This window comes from Hypanus sabinus, unplaced genomic scaffold (assembly GCF_030144855.1).
Source record: "Hypanus sabinus isolate sHypSab1 unplaced genomic scaffold, sHypSab1.hap1 H_10, whole genome shotgun sequence".
NCBI lineage: Eukaryota > Metazoa > Chordata > Chondrichthyes > Myliobatiformes > Dasyatidae > Hypanus > Hypanus sabinus.
The window spans coordinates 198,373-216,399 of record NW_026779041.1 but is presented as its reverse complement, the minus strand read 5'-3'; the positions used below and the strand labels follow the sequence as shown (position 1 = coordinate 216,399).

The 18,027-nt window shown below is 48.5% G+C and overlaps 1 protein-coding gene across 1 annotated transcript in view; it reads left to right on the top strand.

Annotated features, from left to right (window-relative positions):
* LOC132386053 (prolyl hydroxylase EGLN2-like) overlaps nt 1-17,816 on the top strand; it is a 28,778-nt gene extending 10,962 nt beyond the window's left edge. The window contains exons 2-3 of the mRNA XM_059958343.1: nt 13,247-13,366; nt 17,676-17,816. Coding sequence (XP_059814326.1) covers nt 13,247-13,366; nt 17,676-17,816 — 261 coding nt within the window. The remainder of the gene's footprint in view (nt 1-13,246; nt 13,367-17,675) is intronic.
* Nucleotides 17,817-18,027: the final 211 nt, after the last annotated feature.

Sequence of the window (18,027 nt, the reverse complement as noted above, 5' to 3'; positions counted from 1 at the left end):
CTGGGTGGAATTGCTCCCCTTTTCAGCCTTATTTCCACCGGACTAGCTGTTTTTATTTTCCCTACGTCTGTGTCATGCTGTGACCACAGAATAGATGGCAACTCATCTAACCTTTCTTTCTGCTGGCCTCTTTCCTTTCCCAGCAAGGGCAGGTGTGGTTGGGGAGTTATTTCAACCTCTCTCACTGTCCCTACCATATCTACACTTACCATTGTTTTAATGCAATTGTTATCTTCTGATATCCACACCTCTGGCATGATTTTCCTCCACACTGTCACGGTTTCAACGCTCTTAACTAAGGGTCCCAAGTCTTTAGACTGATAGCCCTTGTTTACCAACAACGTTACATGGGGCACAGCCTCCAGTATCCTGTACCATTTTTCTAAAAAGGTGTTCCACTCAACTTGTAAAGCTGCCCCTTGCTTTTCAATTATCACAGTCTCCCCTTCCAGGTGCTGCTGGGTACATGCCTCCAGGTGCCATCTCTCCTCTAACTCCCTGTTCTGAGTCTCGTCAAAAATCACTGTACAATGTAGCTCAGATTTGGGCATTACCGCCCTGGGTAATATAGCCTGCACGCCCTTTTTCCATTTTTCCCAGGTTTCCTGAATCTGATCTGCGATGTCCCCTATCCAAAAGACATTAGCCTTCTTGTCTTCTCGCACTATCAATTGAGCCCCTGCTCTTTCCACATTCAGCCCATTTCTGGTGCATTCTAATTTTAATTCCAGTTTCAATAAGGCATCTCTGCCTAACAAATTAATCGGAGTTCCTTTAAATACTAGCACCGGCAAAACAATTCCTTTATTTCCCATTCTCAACCGCACTGGAGCCGTGCACTGTGTCAACTGTGTTTTCCCCGAGAACCCTACCATCTTAATAAACTTTCCTGACATGGGAAGGTGAATGGCATACTGTGGCTGTACGTGTACGTGGCTCCAGTATCTATCATCATTGGTGTCAGTTGCCCTTCTAACATAATGGGTTCCTCATCTGCCTCCCTTGTTATTGGGTAATGTCCCTTCCCACTCGAGTTCTCGGGGCACCCCTAATACCTTTCATAGGGGTTCACAGGTCCGCTTGGGCCTGTGGGGGCTGGTCCTTGGCTAAACTTTAGTTCCCTTCTTATCGGTTCCTGCTGGTGTGTGTCAGGCCATGGTGTAAGCAGACAATCTCTTTTCATGTGACCTGGCTGATTACATCCCCAGCACAATCTCTCAACCTCTCTTTCCCCCTGTTTCCTCACTGGTCCCCTCTGCCCATAGCTTCTCTGTCCCCCTCCTTGGAACTTACAGTCCTGTCTGGGCTGTTTGAATTTAGTCTGTTCCTGATAGGGCATTTGTGGGAATGCTCCCCCAAAGACGATTATTGGCATTGGGTTTTCCAGCCCTTGTCTTACAGTATGATCGGTTCCTCCATATAGCGGTGCTTCATCCAGTTCGATGGCTGTACTCGGACCGGTGGTTGCTGGCAGCATCTTTTTGCTTTTCTCTTTTTCCTTCTTTTTGAGCTCTTCGAGCTGCATTTGTATTAACTTTCTTTGTACCTCTTCCTGCTGCTCAGCCAAGCTTTGTTTGTCTTTCCGGTATTTCTCAACCGCATGGACTACGTGGTCTCTAAATTCTTGTGGGGTCTTTGACTTTAGCCCAACTACTTCCTCCAGTTTGGATTTTACTTGTGGAGGCATTGCATCCAAAATGCTATGTCGGAACATTGAGGTCATAAATAAGCTATTCTCCACCTCTTGCTCAGTCTCCAGTCTCCACCTTTTCAACTGGTTTTCTACATAGGCTGCTGGGTTTTCAGTGTCTCCCAGTGGATCCCCTTTTAAGGCTTTGGGGTCCACTTTGGGTGGATAAAGCTTCCTGAGGGCCTGCCATACCCTCTGCCTCACTCTGTCAAACCCGTCTCCATCAGTTCTCGGGTCGTTCGAGTTTACTATGCCAGCCATTTCCATTAGTTCGTTAAACTTGGAGGTTCCCATCAACCTTATCAATAGTGCCTTCAAATCTCCCATAGCCAATAATCGTCCCGCGGTTTCTTCTTCAAAGGCTCTAATCCATTTCCCTGCTCCTTCATGTAGATTGGACAGAGTGTTTTTCAGCCTTTCTTGGTCCTGGGATCCCCAAGGGATATACTGCACTTGTCCTGATCCTTTAACCAACAACGGCATCATTCTTCCTCCTTCTTCCCACCTGCCCTGGCTCTCCTCCTCACCTGACTCCCCATCTGTCTCAGGGTATGTCTTTACTGCCTCCCACACAAATGTCTCCGGGGTTCTCTTCTTCCCTCGGTCTCCTTGTGGAGTCCTTCCTTTCTGTCTTAATTCAATACTTGTTTGGCCCCTGTAGTATTTTTCGCATCTCTTCTGGCAATCCCCTCTCAGTAACTTACCCGGCTCTCTCTCTACTTCTGCAAGTCGCTCCTCTACCACCTCCTTCTGCTCTTTTAGGCTTCTGCCTCCTATCTCTTCCCCACAAACTCTCGCATCCTCTCTCTCTCCACTTAACTCTTGCTCCTCTAATTTCTTCCTGTCCGTGTCTGTACACCTGTGGCAGGGACTCCTCATGATCCATACTCGTGCTTGATTCCCTTCTCTCTTGTGTTTCTCCAAGACTCTCATCTCCTATTTTCTTTCCACTTCTTCTTGAATGCCTCATCTCTTCCCCACAAATTCTCACATCCTCTCTCTCTCCACTTAACTCTTGCTCCTCCAATGAGTCACCTTCTTTTCTAGTCTGTTTATTTCTATAGTATAACCGATACTCCTCATATTCCTTTTCCTCTCTCAAGTATTTCATCCGTTCAATCCCTTCTTCCATTTCTCTCTGTGCCTGTTCTATCTTCATCTTTTCTGCCTGTATCTCCTTCCATATCGCTGCTTTTTCCTTCTCGTATTGTTTTTTCCCTCCTCATTATCCCAAACTTGGACTTCTCCCTGCATGTTTACTGTCCCCGTCAGTAGGGGCATTGCTTAGGGGTTCCTTCCTCATTATAGGGAGGGGGTTTTTCCTGTTTCTTTCGCATCCGGGTACAGAGCAGAAGCCAGCTTCTCACTGTACCTTCCTCTCTCTCTAACAGGCTGTTTCTCCAGCACCTGAGTGTCTTCCTCGCTTGTAATTAATATTCTACCTGTCCTCCTCAGCCTTTCTCCCTCCGTTCTGAAGAGTTTTAGCACTTCCATTTCTCGTTCTCTTTTTTGCCCTCTTCTTAGATTTATCTTTTGGTTTGTAATTTTTAATTAGTCCCTCCATTTCTTCGCACAAACTTACTTCAAATGTTCCTTCTCTTGGCCACTTTGTGACCAGGTTATTGGTTCTTTTTCCCATTTTTCTGAAGTTTTTGTGATCTCATATTTAACTAACGGGAATTTTTTGCTCAGAATCTCTACAGCCGTTCCTCTACCTGTCATGTTATTCTCTCTTTTTAAGGTATTTCAGAGATTCACAGTTCGTTTACTGGATAATATTATTTACTCTAATTCTATGCCTAGTCTATTGTCTATCTACCAGCGCTTTAAACTATATTTTGGACTTTCCTTGTTTCCTATTCTGTTCTGCCCGTGCAGACCTCTAACCAGAGCGGTACCCACAGGGATTTTCTCTTTGCACCCCGCCTGTTCAGACCCTTATCTCTTAAGGCGGTATCCACGAGGATTTTCTACTCTAATTCTATTCTATTTTCCTTTCCCTGCCCGTTCAGCCCTTTGTTTCATACGAAGCAGTACCCACAGGGATTTACCAACACCACGTGGACTTCTTCTTAACTTAATTTCTTATTAACTTATTTGTACTTACCCTCTCTGCAGTGTTCTTGATCAATCCTCTGAGCCTCCTCTGTTAACCCCCAATTCTGCCAGATTCTTTGGACCGGAGAGACCGTTCGGCAGTGGTTCCACACTTCTGAGACTCCAAGACCTCCCCAAAGCCAACAGAATTCGTAGTCTAAATTATCGCAAAAAGCGCTTACCGTTTGTTTGAGTGCACCCTTTGTTCTGTTAGCCTTGTGGGATCCCTAGAGGACTGGGAAGCGTCCCCAATTTGCCGTTTCCTTTCCGTGGGTCTCTTTCTGGTCCTGTCGCGGTCGCCAATTTTGTCATGGTTTTTCGTGCCTCAGACGCAGAAGGGTTAAACTTTAATTTGCAAATCAAAGCTGAGACAATCATTGAGCTAGTCGCTGATTGCCCACTGATCCCCGGACCCAGCATTTTTTATATCAATCTCCTGGTCCAGTTGCTATAGTTGCGTACCACATGTACCACATGTACATCTTGTCCCTATTGTTTCTACCCATTGACCTAATCATGTTCTAATCCACATCTCTTAGCTACCTTTCATTAACACACCATTGTCTTCTACATTCTTAATATTTCATTCTCCTGCTAAATTGGGTACATGCATAGCAAATAGCAAACTCAGAACTGACCAATGTTCTAATCTACATCTCTTTAGCTACCTTTAACACACCATTGTCTTCTACATTCCTAGGATTTCATTTTGGATACATGCATAGCAAGCTGACTACATAGTTTTGGTTACACAGCAAATAATGCAACTTTTATACTCCAATACCCTCAGCCTCCAGCGTTCCAGAGAAAACAGCCCAAGTTTACCCAGCCTCTCATGACAGCACACGTCCTCTAAACCAGGCAGCATCCTGCTAAACCTCTTCCGCACCCTCTACAAACCCTCAACATCCTTCCTATAGTGGGGCAACCAGAACTGTCCACAATATTCCAGATGTGGCCTAACCAGAGTTTATAAAGTTGCAACACAACCTCCTGAGTTTTGAACTCAATGCCTTGACTGATAAAAGCAAGCATTCCATGAGCCTTACCACCCTATCGACCTGTGTGGCTACTTTCATGGTGTTATGAACTTGGATCCCAAGATCTCCCTGCTCAGCAATGCTGTTAACGACCTTTGCCCTCTTGCCAATTACAAGAAGTACATTTCAGTGCAAAGTGACCATAGTACTTACAGAACGTAGAACAGCACAGCCCAGGATGTTGTGCAGACCCTTTAACCTACTCTTAAGATCAACCTTACCCATCCCCGTACGTCGTCCTTTGATTTTCTGCGTGTGCAATGTCAATGTGACTGGATTCCTGTGCCAAATATCCGAAAAATGCAGCTTTCCCCGTAGACCTTGAGTGAACGACTTTGACTCTGTAGCCTCTTGTGTCTTAATCTGTTACTAGGTAGCGGAGGAGGGACGCACTATAGAACGTAGAACGGTAGAGGCCCTTCGGCCCATAATGTTATACTGTGATATTGAATCAGAGTCAGGTTTAATGTCAGGGGCACATGTTGTGAAGTTTGCTAACTTTGTAGCAGCAGTACCACACATAAGAGAAAATAAAATGCGAATCTTATTATTGATATTGTTAAATAAGTACTGAGGTAGTGTTCATGGGTTCAATGTTCATTCAGGAATGGGATGGCAGAGGGGAAGAAGCTGTTCCTGCATCGTTAAGTGTGTACCTTCAGGCTCCTTTACCTCCTCCCTGATGGTAACAATGAGAACAAGGCATAACCTGGATGATGGGGTCCTTTTAACCAACTCTAAGAAAAATCTAATCCTTCCCTTCCATTTTTCTTTCATTGATGTACCAATGTAAGAGCCTCTTAAATGTCCCCAGCGTAACTGCCTCTCCCACAGTAGCGTGCTCCACGCACCCACCACTCTCTAGAGTCCTCTGAACACTGTAAAGTGCGCCCCCCCCCCCCCCCCCCGTTTTGGCCGCAGTAACTGACCGGACTGTCCCAGCCCAGTTCACCCATGTGACCAATCAGCTGACTACCCTTGGATTGTGGGTGGAATGTGGAGCACTCGGGAGGAACCTCACAGTGACGGGACATACAAACCACGCAAAGACAGTGGCAGAATTGAATCCAGGTCGCTGGCATTGTCACAGCGAACTGCAACACTACATAAAACATAGATAATAGAAATCTACAGCACATTCCAGGCCCTTCGGCCCACAACGTTGTGCGGACCATCTAACCTAGTCTAGAAACTGCCTTGAATTTCCCTACTGCACAGCCCTCTATTGTTCTAAACTCCATCTACCTGTCTAAGAGGCTCTTAAAAAACCCTATTGTACCCACCTCCACCACCAGCAGTGCATTCCACGCACCCACCCCTCTCCATGTGAAAAACTTACCCCTGACATCCCCTCTGTACCTATTCCAAGCACCTTGAAACTGTGCCCCCTCATGTTAGCCATTTCAGCCCTGGGAAAAAGCCTCTGGCTACCCACAAAATCAATGCCCCTCATCATCTTATACCCCTCTATCAGATCACTACCTTGTCCCTCTTTTTTTTTGAGGAAACTTTGAGTGATCTAGGGCTTTCCTCTTGGGAGTGAGGGAGATGTGTAAGACAGGAACATGGAGTGGACAGCCAGCCCCAGGGTGGCAGTGGCTTTCTCTGAAGAAATCATTTTAAGGCAGCGGTTCCCAACCTTTTTTATGCCTTTAACCGAGGGGTACGTGGACCCCAGGTATTTAAAGCTGCTTGAAGGAAAGTCTCGGGGTAATGTCAGAGAGGGGTGGGTGCGTGGTACAGGCTGCCGGGGGTGGTGATAGAGGCTTATACGTTCAGGGTATTTAAAAGACTGAGACAGGCTCGTGGATGTTAGAAAGATGGAGGGTTATGGACTGTGTAGGAGGGAAGGGTTGCATTGATTATGGATAGAACTGTTCATGAACTAACATGAACTGTGTAGTTCATGTTATGTGCTTCTGGTTACTTTTTTAAATTGCGATTTCGATCAGGGCAGACTGGCTCTGCGGCCTGCAGTCAATAAATGACACCGCGCTAAATTGAACTGAACTGACCTAAACTGAACGTTCCTAGACGGTTTCAAGGACTCTGTGGTTCAATATTTAATGTTCTGTGTGTTTTCACTTGTTTCTTTTGCCATTTGCGTGATCTATTCTCTTTTTGCAGGCTGGGTGTTTGATGTTTCTCATGGTGTCTCTTTGTTTTGAGGCTGTCTGTGAGGAAAGTGACTCTCGGGGCTATATACTGCGTACATACTTTGATAGTAACTGTACCTTATTGAGTAAGTTGAAGGTCTGCACAACATTGTGGGCCGAATGGCCTGAAAGCACAGAAGGCTGACGATAAAGAACAATTACTGAAAATAGCACAAGGGTGGAAATTATTTCTGCTGTTTGTAGGAATGTATGTGCTTATGTCAGACTTCAGAATTTAGTAATATTTTGGGAGTTTGTATATATGGAGGTGTCCAGAAGTTATACTTTTGTAACTTGGGATGAACTGTAAACCAAAGAACACCAACACTTTATCCAGACAAGGCATTCTCCGCTCTCCCATGGGGCAGAAAAAGCACATCCCACCAGTCTCGAGGACAGATTCCGTCCCGCTCTTATCAGATTCTTAAGACAGACTCTTGGCCTCACAATCTCCTGCAAGAGGACCACAACCTTGTCATGTGCCTCAGTGACCTGGAGAGCTATGTTGGCTGGGTTCAGGGCTTTATAGCTCTTGCTAGGGTCGCCCATGCCAAAAGCAGGTTCAAAGGGTAGAGGTCAGACTAAGAGTGGCCCCACCGGTCCTCCAGGTTCGGGGGTTCAGCTCAGGGCCAACAAACCCTGACTTGTAAAGAAAAATTATTACGGAAACAGCAGTGAAGGTTGCTCCCACATCCGAGTGTGACGGTATTCCCGAGTCTCTACTTGTGTGACTGACAGTAGTGAAAACCGAGAGGAAGCTACTGACACGATGAAGGAAGCCCTGAACACCGCCAGAGATGGAGGACCATCATCGCTGCCCTAAATGCCAGCGATGTAGCAGGCTGTGAGCAATTCAGTACCTCTCGATGATCTTGCATTTTAATGGTTATCTGCATGTTCTCTGTAGCTGTTACACTTTACTCTGCATAGTTATTGATTTACCTCGTTCTGCTTCAGTGCTGTGTGGCATTTGATTTGATCTGACTGAACAGTGTGCAAGGAAAGCTCTTCCCTGCATCTCAGCGCGCGGGGCGATCAGAAGTCCAATTTCGGTTCCTCGCAGCAGACGGACAGGACGAGCTCTCTGCGAGGCGTTAGGTCCGCAGTACGGCTGCTGATCCAAACGCGGTTTCTGTTCCCCTTCTCGTCCCCGTGCCACGTCTCGGGGACAGCGACCACCCCTTCTCCATATTTACCCCCTCCACCTCCCTCCGACTCGAGAACCTAAAAGCAGAAGTGGCCTGAGTGCCCATGAAGTCAGGAAGCAGAGATTAAAAATGGGGCCCCTTTCATTAGCCAGGGGCAGCCTGTTACATTGTCATCGGCCGAAATAGTTATCTCCAGAGTAAAAAAAGAATCCCAAGATGCTGGAATTGGCACATCCTCTCTCCACAGATGCTGTGAGTGTCTCCATGTGACAGAGGAGCTGAATTAGGCCACTCGGCCCATCGAGTCTCTGCCATTCCGTCATGGCTGACGCTTTATCCCTCTCAATCCCTTCTCCTGCCTTCTCCCTGTAACCTTTAGTGCCCTGACTAATCAACCTCTGCTTTAAATATACCTGCTGACTTGGCCGTCTGCGGCAATGAGTTTCACAGATTCACCACCCTCATCTCTGTTCTAGATGGACGTCTAGGTGGGCACTGTGGTCCTAGATCCTCCTCTCCCCAACTATAGGAAACATCTTCTCCACATCCGCTTTGTCCAGGCCAGAAGTTCCCAACCTGGGGTCCATGGACCCCTTGGTTACTGGTAGGGGTCTACGGCATAAGAAAGGTTGGGAACCTTGGTTCAATAATTGGTTGGTTTCCGTGAGATCCCTTCATACACTCCTCATGCATTTCTTGCTGTTTCTGTTTATATTTCAGGATTCAGCGTCTGCAGTTCATTTTTGATTCACAGTAATGATCTCCATTGATACTGATGGTATTACTTGGGAGTTGTGGGGGAGAGCTTTCTCAAGGGTGTGCTGGTAGCAACAGCAAAGTCTGGTGCCCAAAATCAGAACTGGTTTCTGAGGCCAATCTGAATCTAGATCTGCATCTGGACTAGGGGTAGGCCGGTGCCGATCTGTGTCCAGACTAGGGGTAGGCCGGTGCCGATCTGTGTCCAGACTAGGGGTAGGCCGGTGCCGATCTGTGTCCAGACTAGGGATAGGCCGGTGCCGATCTGTGTCCAGACTAGGGGTAGGCCGGTGCCGATCTGTGTCCAGACTAGGGGTAGGCCGGTGCCGATCTGTGTCCAGACTAGGGGTAGGCCGGTGCCGATCTGTGTCCAGACTAGGGGTAGGCCGGTGCCGATCTGTGTCCAGACTAGGGGTAGGCCGGTGCCGATCTGTGTCCAGACTAGGGGTAGGCCGGTGCCGATCTGTGTCCAGACTAGGGGTAGGCCGGTGCCGATCTGTGTCCAGACTAGGGGTAGGCCGGTGCCGATCTGTGTCCAGACTAGGGGTAGGCCGGTGCCGATCTGTGTCCAGACTAGGGGTAGGCCGGTGCCGATCTGTGTCCAGACTAGGGGTAGGCCGGTGCCGATCTGTGTCCAGACTAGGGGTAGGCCGGTGCCGATCTGTGTCCAGACTAGGGGTAGGCCGGTGCCGATCTGTGTCCAGACTAGGGGTAGGCCGGTGCCGATCTGTGTCCAGACTAGAGGTAGGCCGGTCCCGATCTGTATCTAGACTGATAGATACAGTCTAGATCTGTAGGCTGGTGCAGGCAGATTTCAAGGCCTTTACTGGGAGGCGGGGAAAATTGTTCTTCTCCTTTTACATTCCGTCGTGTGAATAATTCAGCTGTTTACCATCTCTTACTGGGACAAACACTTCATTATTAATGGCCACGGCCTTCCTTGCGATGCAGTGCTCGCTGGGTCTGCATTAATTCTCCCTGCCCTGCCCCTTGGACAGTTGTCAAGTTGTACAACACAGAAACAGAGTCTTCGGCCTAACTTGTCTCTGCCAACCTTGGTGCCCAGCGAGCTGGTCCCTTCAATTATCATCACTGACGTATGTTGTGAAATTTGTTCTTTTGCGGCAGTACATGCAATATGTTTTAAAAAAAAACAACTCTTAAATAAAGAATATACAGTGTGCAAAAGTTTTAGGCACATATATGTAGCGAGGATGCCTAAGACTTTTGCACAGGACTATGTTTGTCAATGTGGAGCAGAGAGTGAGTTTGCAAATCTGGCGGGAACAAAAGATGTTGGGAATGACGAGGGTGTCAGAGAAGGAGTGTCGGGGCGGGGGGGTCGGGGAATGTTGGTGTGATCGCAGACACACCCAGTCCTAAGGTCATTTGATTCCAAACAATCAGTTTATTGATCATTACAGAATGTCTCTCTGGTGCTTCCCGCTCCCTCCCCGCTCCCTTCCCCTTTTCCCAACCATGATCCCCCTCTCCCTGCCCCCTTCCCACTCTCAGTCCACAATAGAGACCCAGATCAGAATCAGGTTTATCATCACTCACACGTGTCATGAAATTTGTTTTTTTGTGTGGCAGCAGTACAGTGTATTTAAGGTCGCTGTTTATTTTGTAGTGTGATTGCAACTGTGTTGTAATCGGGGTGCAGCATGTGTACAACATACAACCTGAATTTCTTGCTCCTCACAGACATCCACGAAACAAGAAAACCTGGAGAATGAGTGTTTGTAATGTCCGAACCACGAAGCCCCCCCCCACCCCATTTGTGCCAGCAGAACCATCAACCCTCCCTCCCTCCCCCCCCCCACTTGCACCAGGTGAAGCACTGACACCCCCCCCACTCACCATGCACGCAATAGCAAAGCCCCCCCACAAGGGGACCTTGATGCAAAGTCCGTAACCCAGCACTTTGGTATCTCAGACCGCTCTCTACCCCCACCGAGGGAGAGAGACGTCGCTCCTGCGACGGATGCCGAGACCGAAGATTCGCTGTTCCAGTCTTCCGATTTTCCGCGTCGCTTCTCCGAGCCCTCCGTCTTGGGGTCCGACGGGCTCTCCCCCTCAAAAAACAGGGAGAAGGACGGCCTCTTCCGAAAGCAGGCCGTTTCAGTCTCCCGTGACGCGTCATTCGGCAAAATCAGCGAGGGACTGGGCCGCTCCCGAAGGGTGCACGTCTTCCAGGCCATCACTGCAGATAGTAAACTCCGATTCGTGTGCAGTCTTAGTTAACTTTGTGGGTAGTTAAAGATTGTATCTCGTGGTGCCTAAATAAAAACGTCAGAGGGAGAGAGGGATCGGGACGGACAGGAGTTCACTCTGGAGCTGTTACTGATTTTTTTTTGAATAAACCCTTGCGCGGAAGTGCTGAGTGACTGCAGCCATCTTTTACTTGGTCCGTAACCCACATTTCATAACAACTGTGTAAGGCAGTTCAAAATATGGCCGGCCCCTGTGTGTGAAGGAGCCCCCGCTGTCCAGTTTAAATCTCTTGTCCCTGATCTTAGTCGTGTGCCCTCTTGTTTTCAGCACATCTTCCCTGGAGGGGAGGTCTGTCTGCACCCCACCACCCCTCACTCAGCACATTGTATGCATTTCCGCTCGTCTCTTTACAGGGAGCGCGTGGAGGGTGCTGGAGTCGTTTTTCAAACTGCCGCCTGGGTATATGAGGGGGTTGGACAAACCTGGGATATTTCCTCTGGACTGAGAGATGTAGAATATTGTGAGAGGCTTCGTTAGGCTAGAATCCTATTTCCCTCAGAATCCTTTTCCCTAAGGTTGGAATGTCAGACACCAAGAGGGCATAGCTTTAAGCTGAGAAGGGGATGCGTGGGACGAGTTTTGTTTCCACGGCGCGCTAGGTGCCTCGAACGCTGTCCATCACCCCCCCCCCCCCCCCCGACTGAAGTGTATCTGCTGACTGCATCTCTGGCACTGTGGCAGCTCGCTTCTCTTGGCTGGAGTTGGTACCTGCCCGATGGGGAAGGGAGCGTGAATTCCGGCCAATTACCGGCAGATTACTGACCTCTCCGGACTCTGGATTTGGGGATTGCCAAACGTTACGTGGATTTTATGGTGTAGTCCGTTTTGTCGTGTGCTTGTGTGATATCATTCCGGGGGAACGTTGTCTCATTTTTAAACTGCATTGCAGTTGTGGTTTCTAAATGACAATAAACCGAAATTCAGTTCAATTCAGATTCAAGAAGGTGGCACATTGGAGACACAAGCAGCCAACTTGTTTCAACAGACAGTTGAACTGTGCATGAGGAAATTGCAGGGGAGGGGTCTGCCAGAGATGAGATGGATGAGGTAGGGGGGACTGACTAGGGAGCACAGACTGCTTCCCTATGTTAAATTATACATTGTCTGCTTATTCAACAGGATAAGGGTTAACTACTATGTATGCACAAATATTGCTCTTTTAGTGGGAAAGGGTTAATCGACAGTATAGAACTGTAGAGTTAGACACTGTAACTGTGCACAGTCATTGCTCGTTTAGTAGAGAAAGGGTTGATCTGTATAACTACACAGCCATTCAGCAGCAGAAGATGAAACACTGGGTAACAATACAGAGTTATTTTATAGATTTAGTAGAGAAAGGGTTAATATGTATAACTATGCAGGCATTCAGCAGGGAAAGGGTTAACCACAGGGTACCTGTACACTGTTATTGGTAATTTGGTAGAGGAAGGGATAATCTGTATGACACCAGAACTGTTCAGCAGGGTAAGGGTCAAACACTGTGCACAGTCATTGCTCACTTAGTAAAGAAATATTTAATCTGTATAATTACGGAGCCATTCAGCAGGGTAAGGGTTAAACACTATGCGCAATCATTCATTTAGTACAGAAATGGTTAATCTGTATAACCAGAGCCATTCATCAGGCTAAGGGTTAAACGCTGAAACTGCACATTGTTAATTTGGTAGAGAAAGGGTTAATCTGTATAACTGCAGGGCCATTCAGCAGGGTAAGGGTTAAACACTGCACCATGTTGATTCAGCTTGGTGAAGGTTAGTTACTGAGTAACTGCAGAGTCACTTCATCTCGTAGGGAAAGGGTTAAACACTACAATCGCTGGGTAGCTGTGCAGGGTCCTTGTCCGTTCAAATAGGGAAAGGGTTCCTGCCCCCGGGTCTTGCCGTACTTCCCGTGCCAGAGTGCCGGCGACTCACTCACCCTAACCCACGCGGTCACGGGGAAAACGTACAAGTGCCTTACCGAACCCGAGTCGTCGTTGCTATAAAGAGTTGTGCTAACCGTGCTGTCGTTCGACGCCACTGCGTTGTACTCTTGCTTTGCTGTGGATGGTTCGGCCTTGCGGTTAACACTCTTTCCTCTCTACAGGCCATGGTAGCTTGTTACCCCGGACACGGGACGGGATACGTTCGCCATATCGACAATCCAAACGGAGACGGGCGCTGCGTCACCTGCATTTACTACCTGAACAGGGACTGGGACGTCAGTGTAAGTAGTGGTACGGCCAGCCCCCTGGTTTGCTGGCTGTCACTGGAATAAGTGTCACCAGCAAGCCCCTGCGATCGGCTCTCAGCGGTGTGACGGGAGTCCAGTCCCAGCAGGACTCTCGATGTGGGTTGGCAGGTTTGGACAGTGTCGAGGAATGTGGGAACTGCTACTGAGGTAATTCGCTGGGACGTGAATGAGAGAAAAATGTCTGGGAGGGTTGGGTTAGATTAATCTTGAAGTCAGTTAAAGGGTTGCCACAACATTGTGGGCTGAAGGGCCTCACTGTGCTGTACTGTTCTATGTTCTCAACATCACCATCATCATCATGGTGATGAAGTGGGTGACCATGGTCTTTCCATGGCCATGATCTTTTGCTACAGAAGTGGTTTGCCATTGGATTATTCTGGGCAGTGTCTTTACAGGATGGGTGACCCCCAGCCATTATCAATACTCCTCAGAGATTGTCTGCCTGGGGTCAGTGGTCACATAATCAGGACTTGTGATCTGCACCGGCTGCTCGTACGACCATCCACCACCTGCTCCCATGGGTTCACATGACCCTGATCAGGGGGCTAAGCAGGTGCTACACCTTGCCCAAGGGTGACCTGCAGGCTAGCGGAGGGAAGGAGCACCTTACACCTCACTTGGTAGAGATGTATCTTCACTCTGCCACCCAGATATACAGTACATATATAATATAATATAATGCAGATGGATAGATCTTTATATGGGTATAGATAATTGGGGGGGGGGGGCGTGTGTGTCTGTATATTAAGGTAGTGTTCATTCATAGGTTTGATGTCCATTCAGAAATCAGATGACAGAGGGGAAGAAGCTGTTCCTGAATCATTGAGTGTGTGTCTTCAGGCTCTTGTACCTCCTCCCTGCCACCTTTCTGAGGCATTGCTCTGAAGAAAGAATTGGAATTATTACCCTGTGTACTGAGATACAATGAACACCCTTACAAAAACTTGTGCCGTTTGCACAGACCATTCCATACACAAGAGTCTCAGGGCAGTATAAAGAAAAGCAGGATGCAGAATACAATGTTACCACCTCAAAGAAAGCACAGTGCAGGTAGACAGTGAGGTGCAATGACCATGAAAAGGTAGATTGTGAGATTAAGAGTCCATGTTTATAAGACCAGGGTACTGGTGAGGCTGCACCCAGAGTACTGTGTACAGTTCTGGTCTCCATACTTGAGGAAGGATATACTGGCTTTGGAGGCAGTGCAGAGGAGGTTCACCAGGTTGATTCCAGGGATGAAGGGGTTAACCCATGAGGAGAGATTGAGTCGCCTGGGACTATACTCTCTGGAGTTCAGAAGACTGAGAGGGGATCTTACAGAAACATACGAAATTTTGCAAGGGATAGATAAGATAGAAGTAGGGAAAGTTGTTTCCATTGGTAGGTGAGACTAGAACTAGGGGACATTGCTTCAAGATTTAGGGGAGAAGATTTAGGACGGAGATGAGGAGAAACTGTTTTTCTCAGTGAGTGGTGAATCTGTGGAATTCTCTGCCCAGGGAAGCAGTTGAGGCTTCCTCACTAAATATATTTAAGAAATAGTTAGAAAGGTTTTTACATAGTAGTGGAATTAAGGGTTATGGGGAAAAGGCAGGCAGATGGAGCTGAGTTTACGGACAGATCAGCCATGATCTTATTGAATGGCAGGGCAGGCTCGATAGGCCGGATGGCCTCCTCTGCCTTCTCTTTTGACGGCCTCACTTATCAAAAGCCTATCCACCTCCACTTTAAATATCCCCAATGATCTGGCCTGCACAGCCGTCTGTGGCAATAAAATTCCTCAGATTCACCACCTACTGGCTAAAGAAATTCCTCCTCCTCTCTGGGTCCAAAGGGACATCCTTGTATTCTGAGTTTAAGTTCAGTTTCAAGTTTTTTTTGTCATTCAGCCATTCACATGAAACAACATTCTTCTGGACCAAGGTGCACAACACAGTACATATGACTCACACACATATAGGCATCCATTAGTCTCGAGAGACCATGGATTTGCGCCTTGGAAAGTTTCCAGGGCGCAGGCCTGGGCAGGGTTGTATGGGAGACCGGCAGTTACCAAGTCACTCCTCTCCATGCCATCGATGTTGTCCAAGGGAACGGAAGGGCCGATACGGCTTGGCACCGGTGTCCTCGCGGAGCAATGTGTGGTTAAGTGCCTTGCTCAAGGACACAACACGCTGCCTCAGCTGAGGCTCGAACCAGTGACCTTCAGATCACTGGACGAACGCCTTAACCACTTGGCCACGCTCCCACACAACTCACACATCTACACAACACATAAAGTAATATTACCACAAATAAATTAACAAGTCGTAAAGATAGATTCCGGAAAGCTGCTCCTTCTATTGGAAACATCCTCTGCACCTCCGGTCTGGCTTTTCAGAACTCAGTTGGAACTGTATTTTGTGCAGAGGTTCATTAGTTTTATAACAGTGGGGTAGAAGCTGTTCTCAAGTCTGGTGGGACGTGCGCTCAGCTCTGTCTGCAAGCGGCCCCAGTCCTTCACCTCCTCCCTCATCTCCATTCGGGGGCCCCAAACAGCCCTTCCAGGTGATCTTTCCGACCCGCCTGGCTTCACATAGTACCTTCTGGCTATCCTCCTTCCCCTCCCCCCCCACCCACCACCTCTTTTTAGCAGCAGCTTCAGCTGCTGGCCTTCTGGAGTTCTGTATCGTGTCCGGTGCTCCCGATGTGGCCCCTTTCCACATTCGTGAGACCTGTCACAGACTGGGGGGGGGGGGGGGGGGCTGCTGTGTCCAGCACCTCTGCTTCATCCGCCAAAAGCAGGGTTTCCTGCTGGCCAAGTGTTTCAGTTCCCGTTCCCCGTTGTGACATGTCGGTCTGTGGCCTCCTCTCGTGCTAGGATGAGGCCACCCTCAGGGTGGAGGAGCAACACTTTATATTCTGATGGGTAGCCTCCAACCTGATGGCATGAATATCAATTTTCCTTCTGGTAAAAAAATATCCTTTCCCCCCCCCACTTCCCTCTACTTTTATTCCCCATTCTGGCATTTTACCTCCTCTCACCTGCCTATCACCTCCCCCTCTCCTATCAGATTCCTACTTCAAAATACATTTATTATCAAAGTCGATATAAATGATGCACCTTGAGATTTGTCTGCTTGCAGAGCCGCAGAGCAAGAAACACGAAAGAAACCAATTTTTTAAAAAAGAGAATGGGCCGAGAAAGAGGGAAAAAAACAAATCATGCAAACAGTAGAAGCGCACGTCAGCATTGCGAGCCAAATTGAGTCCTTAGATCTGAATCCCTGGAGCAGCCTGGACTAGGCCCAAAGCCTCGGCCTCAGTTCATCACAAATCCCCACAAAGCTCGCAGACACGAAGCACAGCAGCCTGGGCAGTCTCACAGCCTCAGTGTCGTGAGGAGAGGAGTGAAAGTTGGAGGAGAGCTGGTGAAATCGGCCAGACTTCTGCCTCTGGTCCCGACGCCCTGCCTTTCCAGTCTGTCTGGGCCGGCCCCTGACCTTTCCGACCCGCCTGGCTTCACATAGTACCTTCTGGCTATCCTCCTTCCCCTTCCCCCCCCCCCACCAACTCTTTATTCTGGCGTCTTCCCCCTTCCTTTCCAGTCCCGGAGAAGGGTCTCACCCGAAACGTTGACTGTTTATCCATTTCCATAGATGCTGCCTGACTTGCCGAGTTCCTCCAGCACTCTGTGTGGGTCGCCTTGTATCTTCTGCCTGACGGGAGGGGGGGAGGAAGAGAGAACGTTGTGTGTAGGTTAGGGTCTTTGATGACACCGAGGCAGTGAGAGTCCACGGAGAGGAGGCTGGTTTCCGTGATGTGCCAGACTGTGTCCACAACCCTGCAGTCTCCTGTGGCCGTGTTTGGAGCAGCGGCCTTAACGAGACTTGATGCATTTGGATGGAATGGTTTTGCGGGGTAATCCAGTCAGTGGAAATGTGCAGAATTCACAAGCACCGACGTTGAGTTGCGTTTCAATTTAAGGGGCTGGTCTGACGTGACGGTGTAACTACACGAGGTTCGGTCGCCAGGCTTCGTGTTCAGGTTTCGGTGTTCAATAAATGAGCTGTTACAGTTATTCTTAAACATAGAGCATAGAAACCTACAGCACATTACAGGCCCTTCGGCCCACAATGTTGTGCTGACCATGTGACCTACTCTAGGAGCTGCCTAGAATTTCCCTAGCGCATAACGCTCAATTTTCTAAGCTCCATGTACCTGTCAAGCGAACCATCTACTCTCACTCCGCGGTGTTGGCACCACCGTTCACCACCCACCTCTTCCCTTTTGTTTCCCCCAGGTCCATGGCGGCCTGCTGCAGATATTCCCGGAGAATCGATCGGAGGTTGCCAACATTGAGCCTTTATTCGACAGGTTACTCATCTTCTGGTCTGACCGCCGAAACCCCCATGAAGTGAAGCCCGCGTTCGCCACCAGGTAATTGGGAGGGAGCTGGTGGGGGGTGTGGTGAGTGAGATGGCGACGTTGGGGTTGGGTGGGGTGCGGTTTGGGGGCTACTGGGCTGCAGCAACCTCGAGGTTTTCCGCGTGCAGAAGCAAAAGGAACATGCGCCAAACTGGGGCCCAGGCTGGACTTGGGTAGTCATCTTCTGAAATAATTAATTTATAAATAATAAATAATTTTCTGGTGAG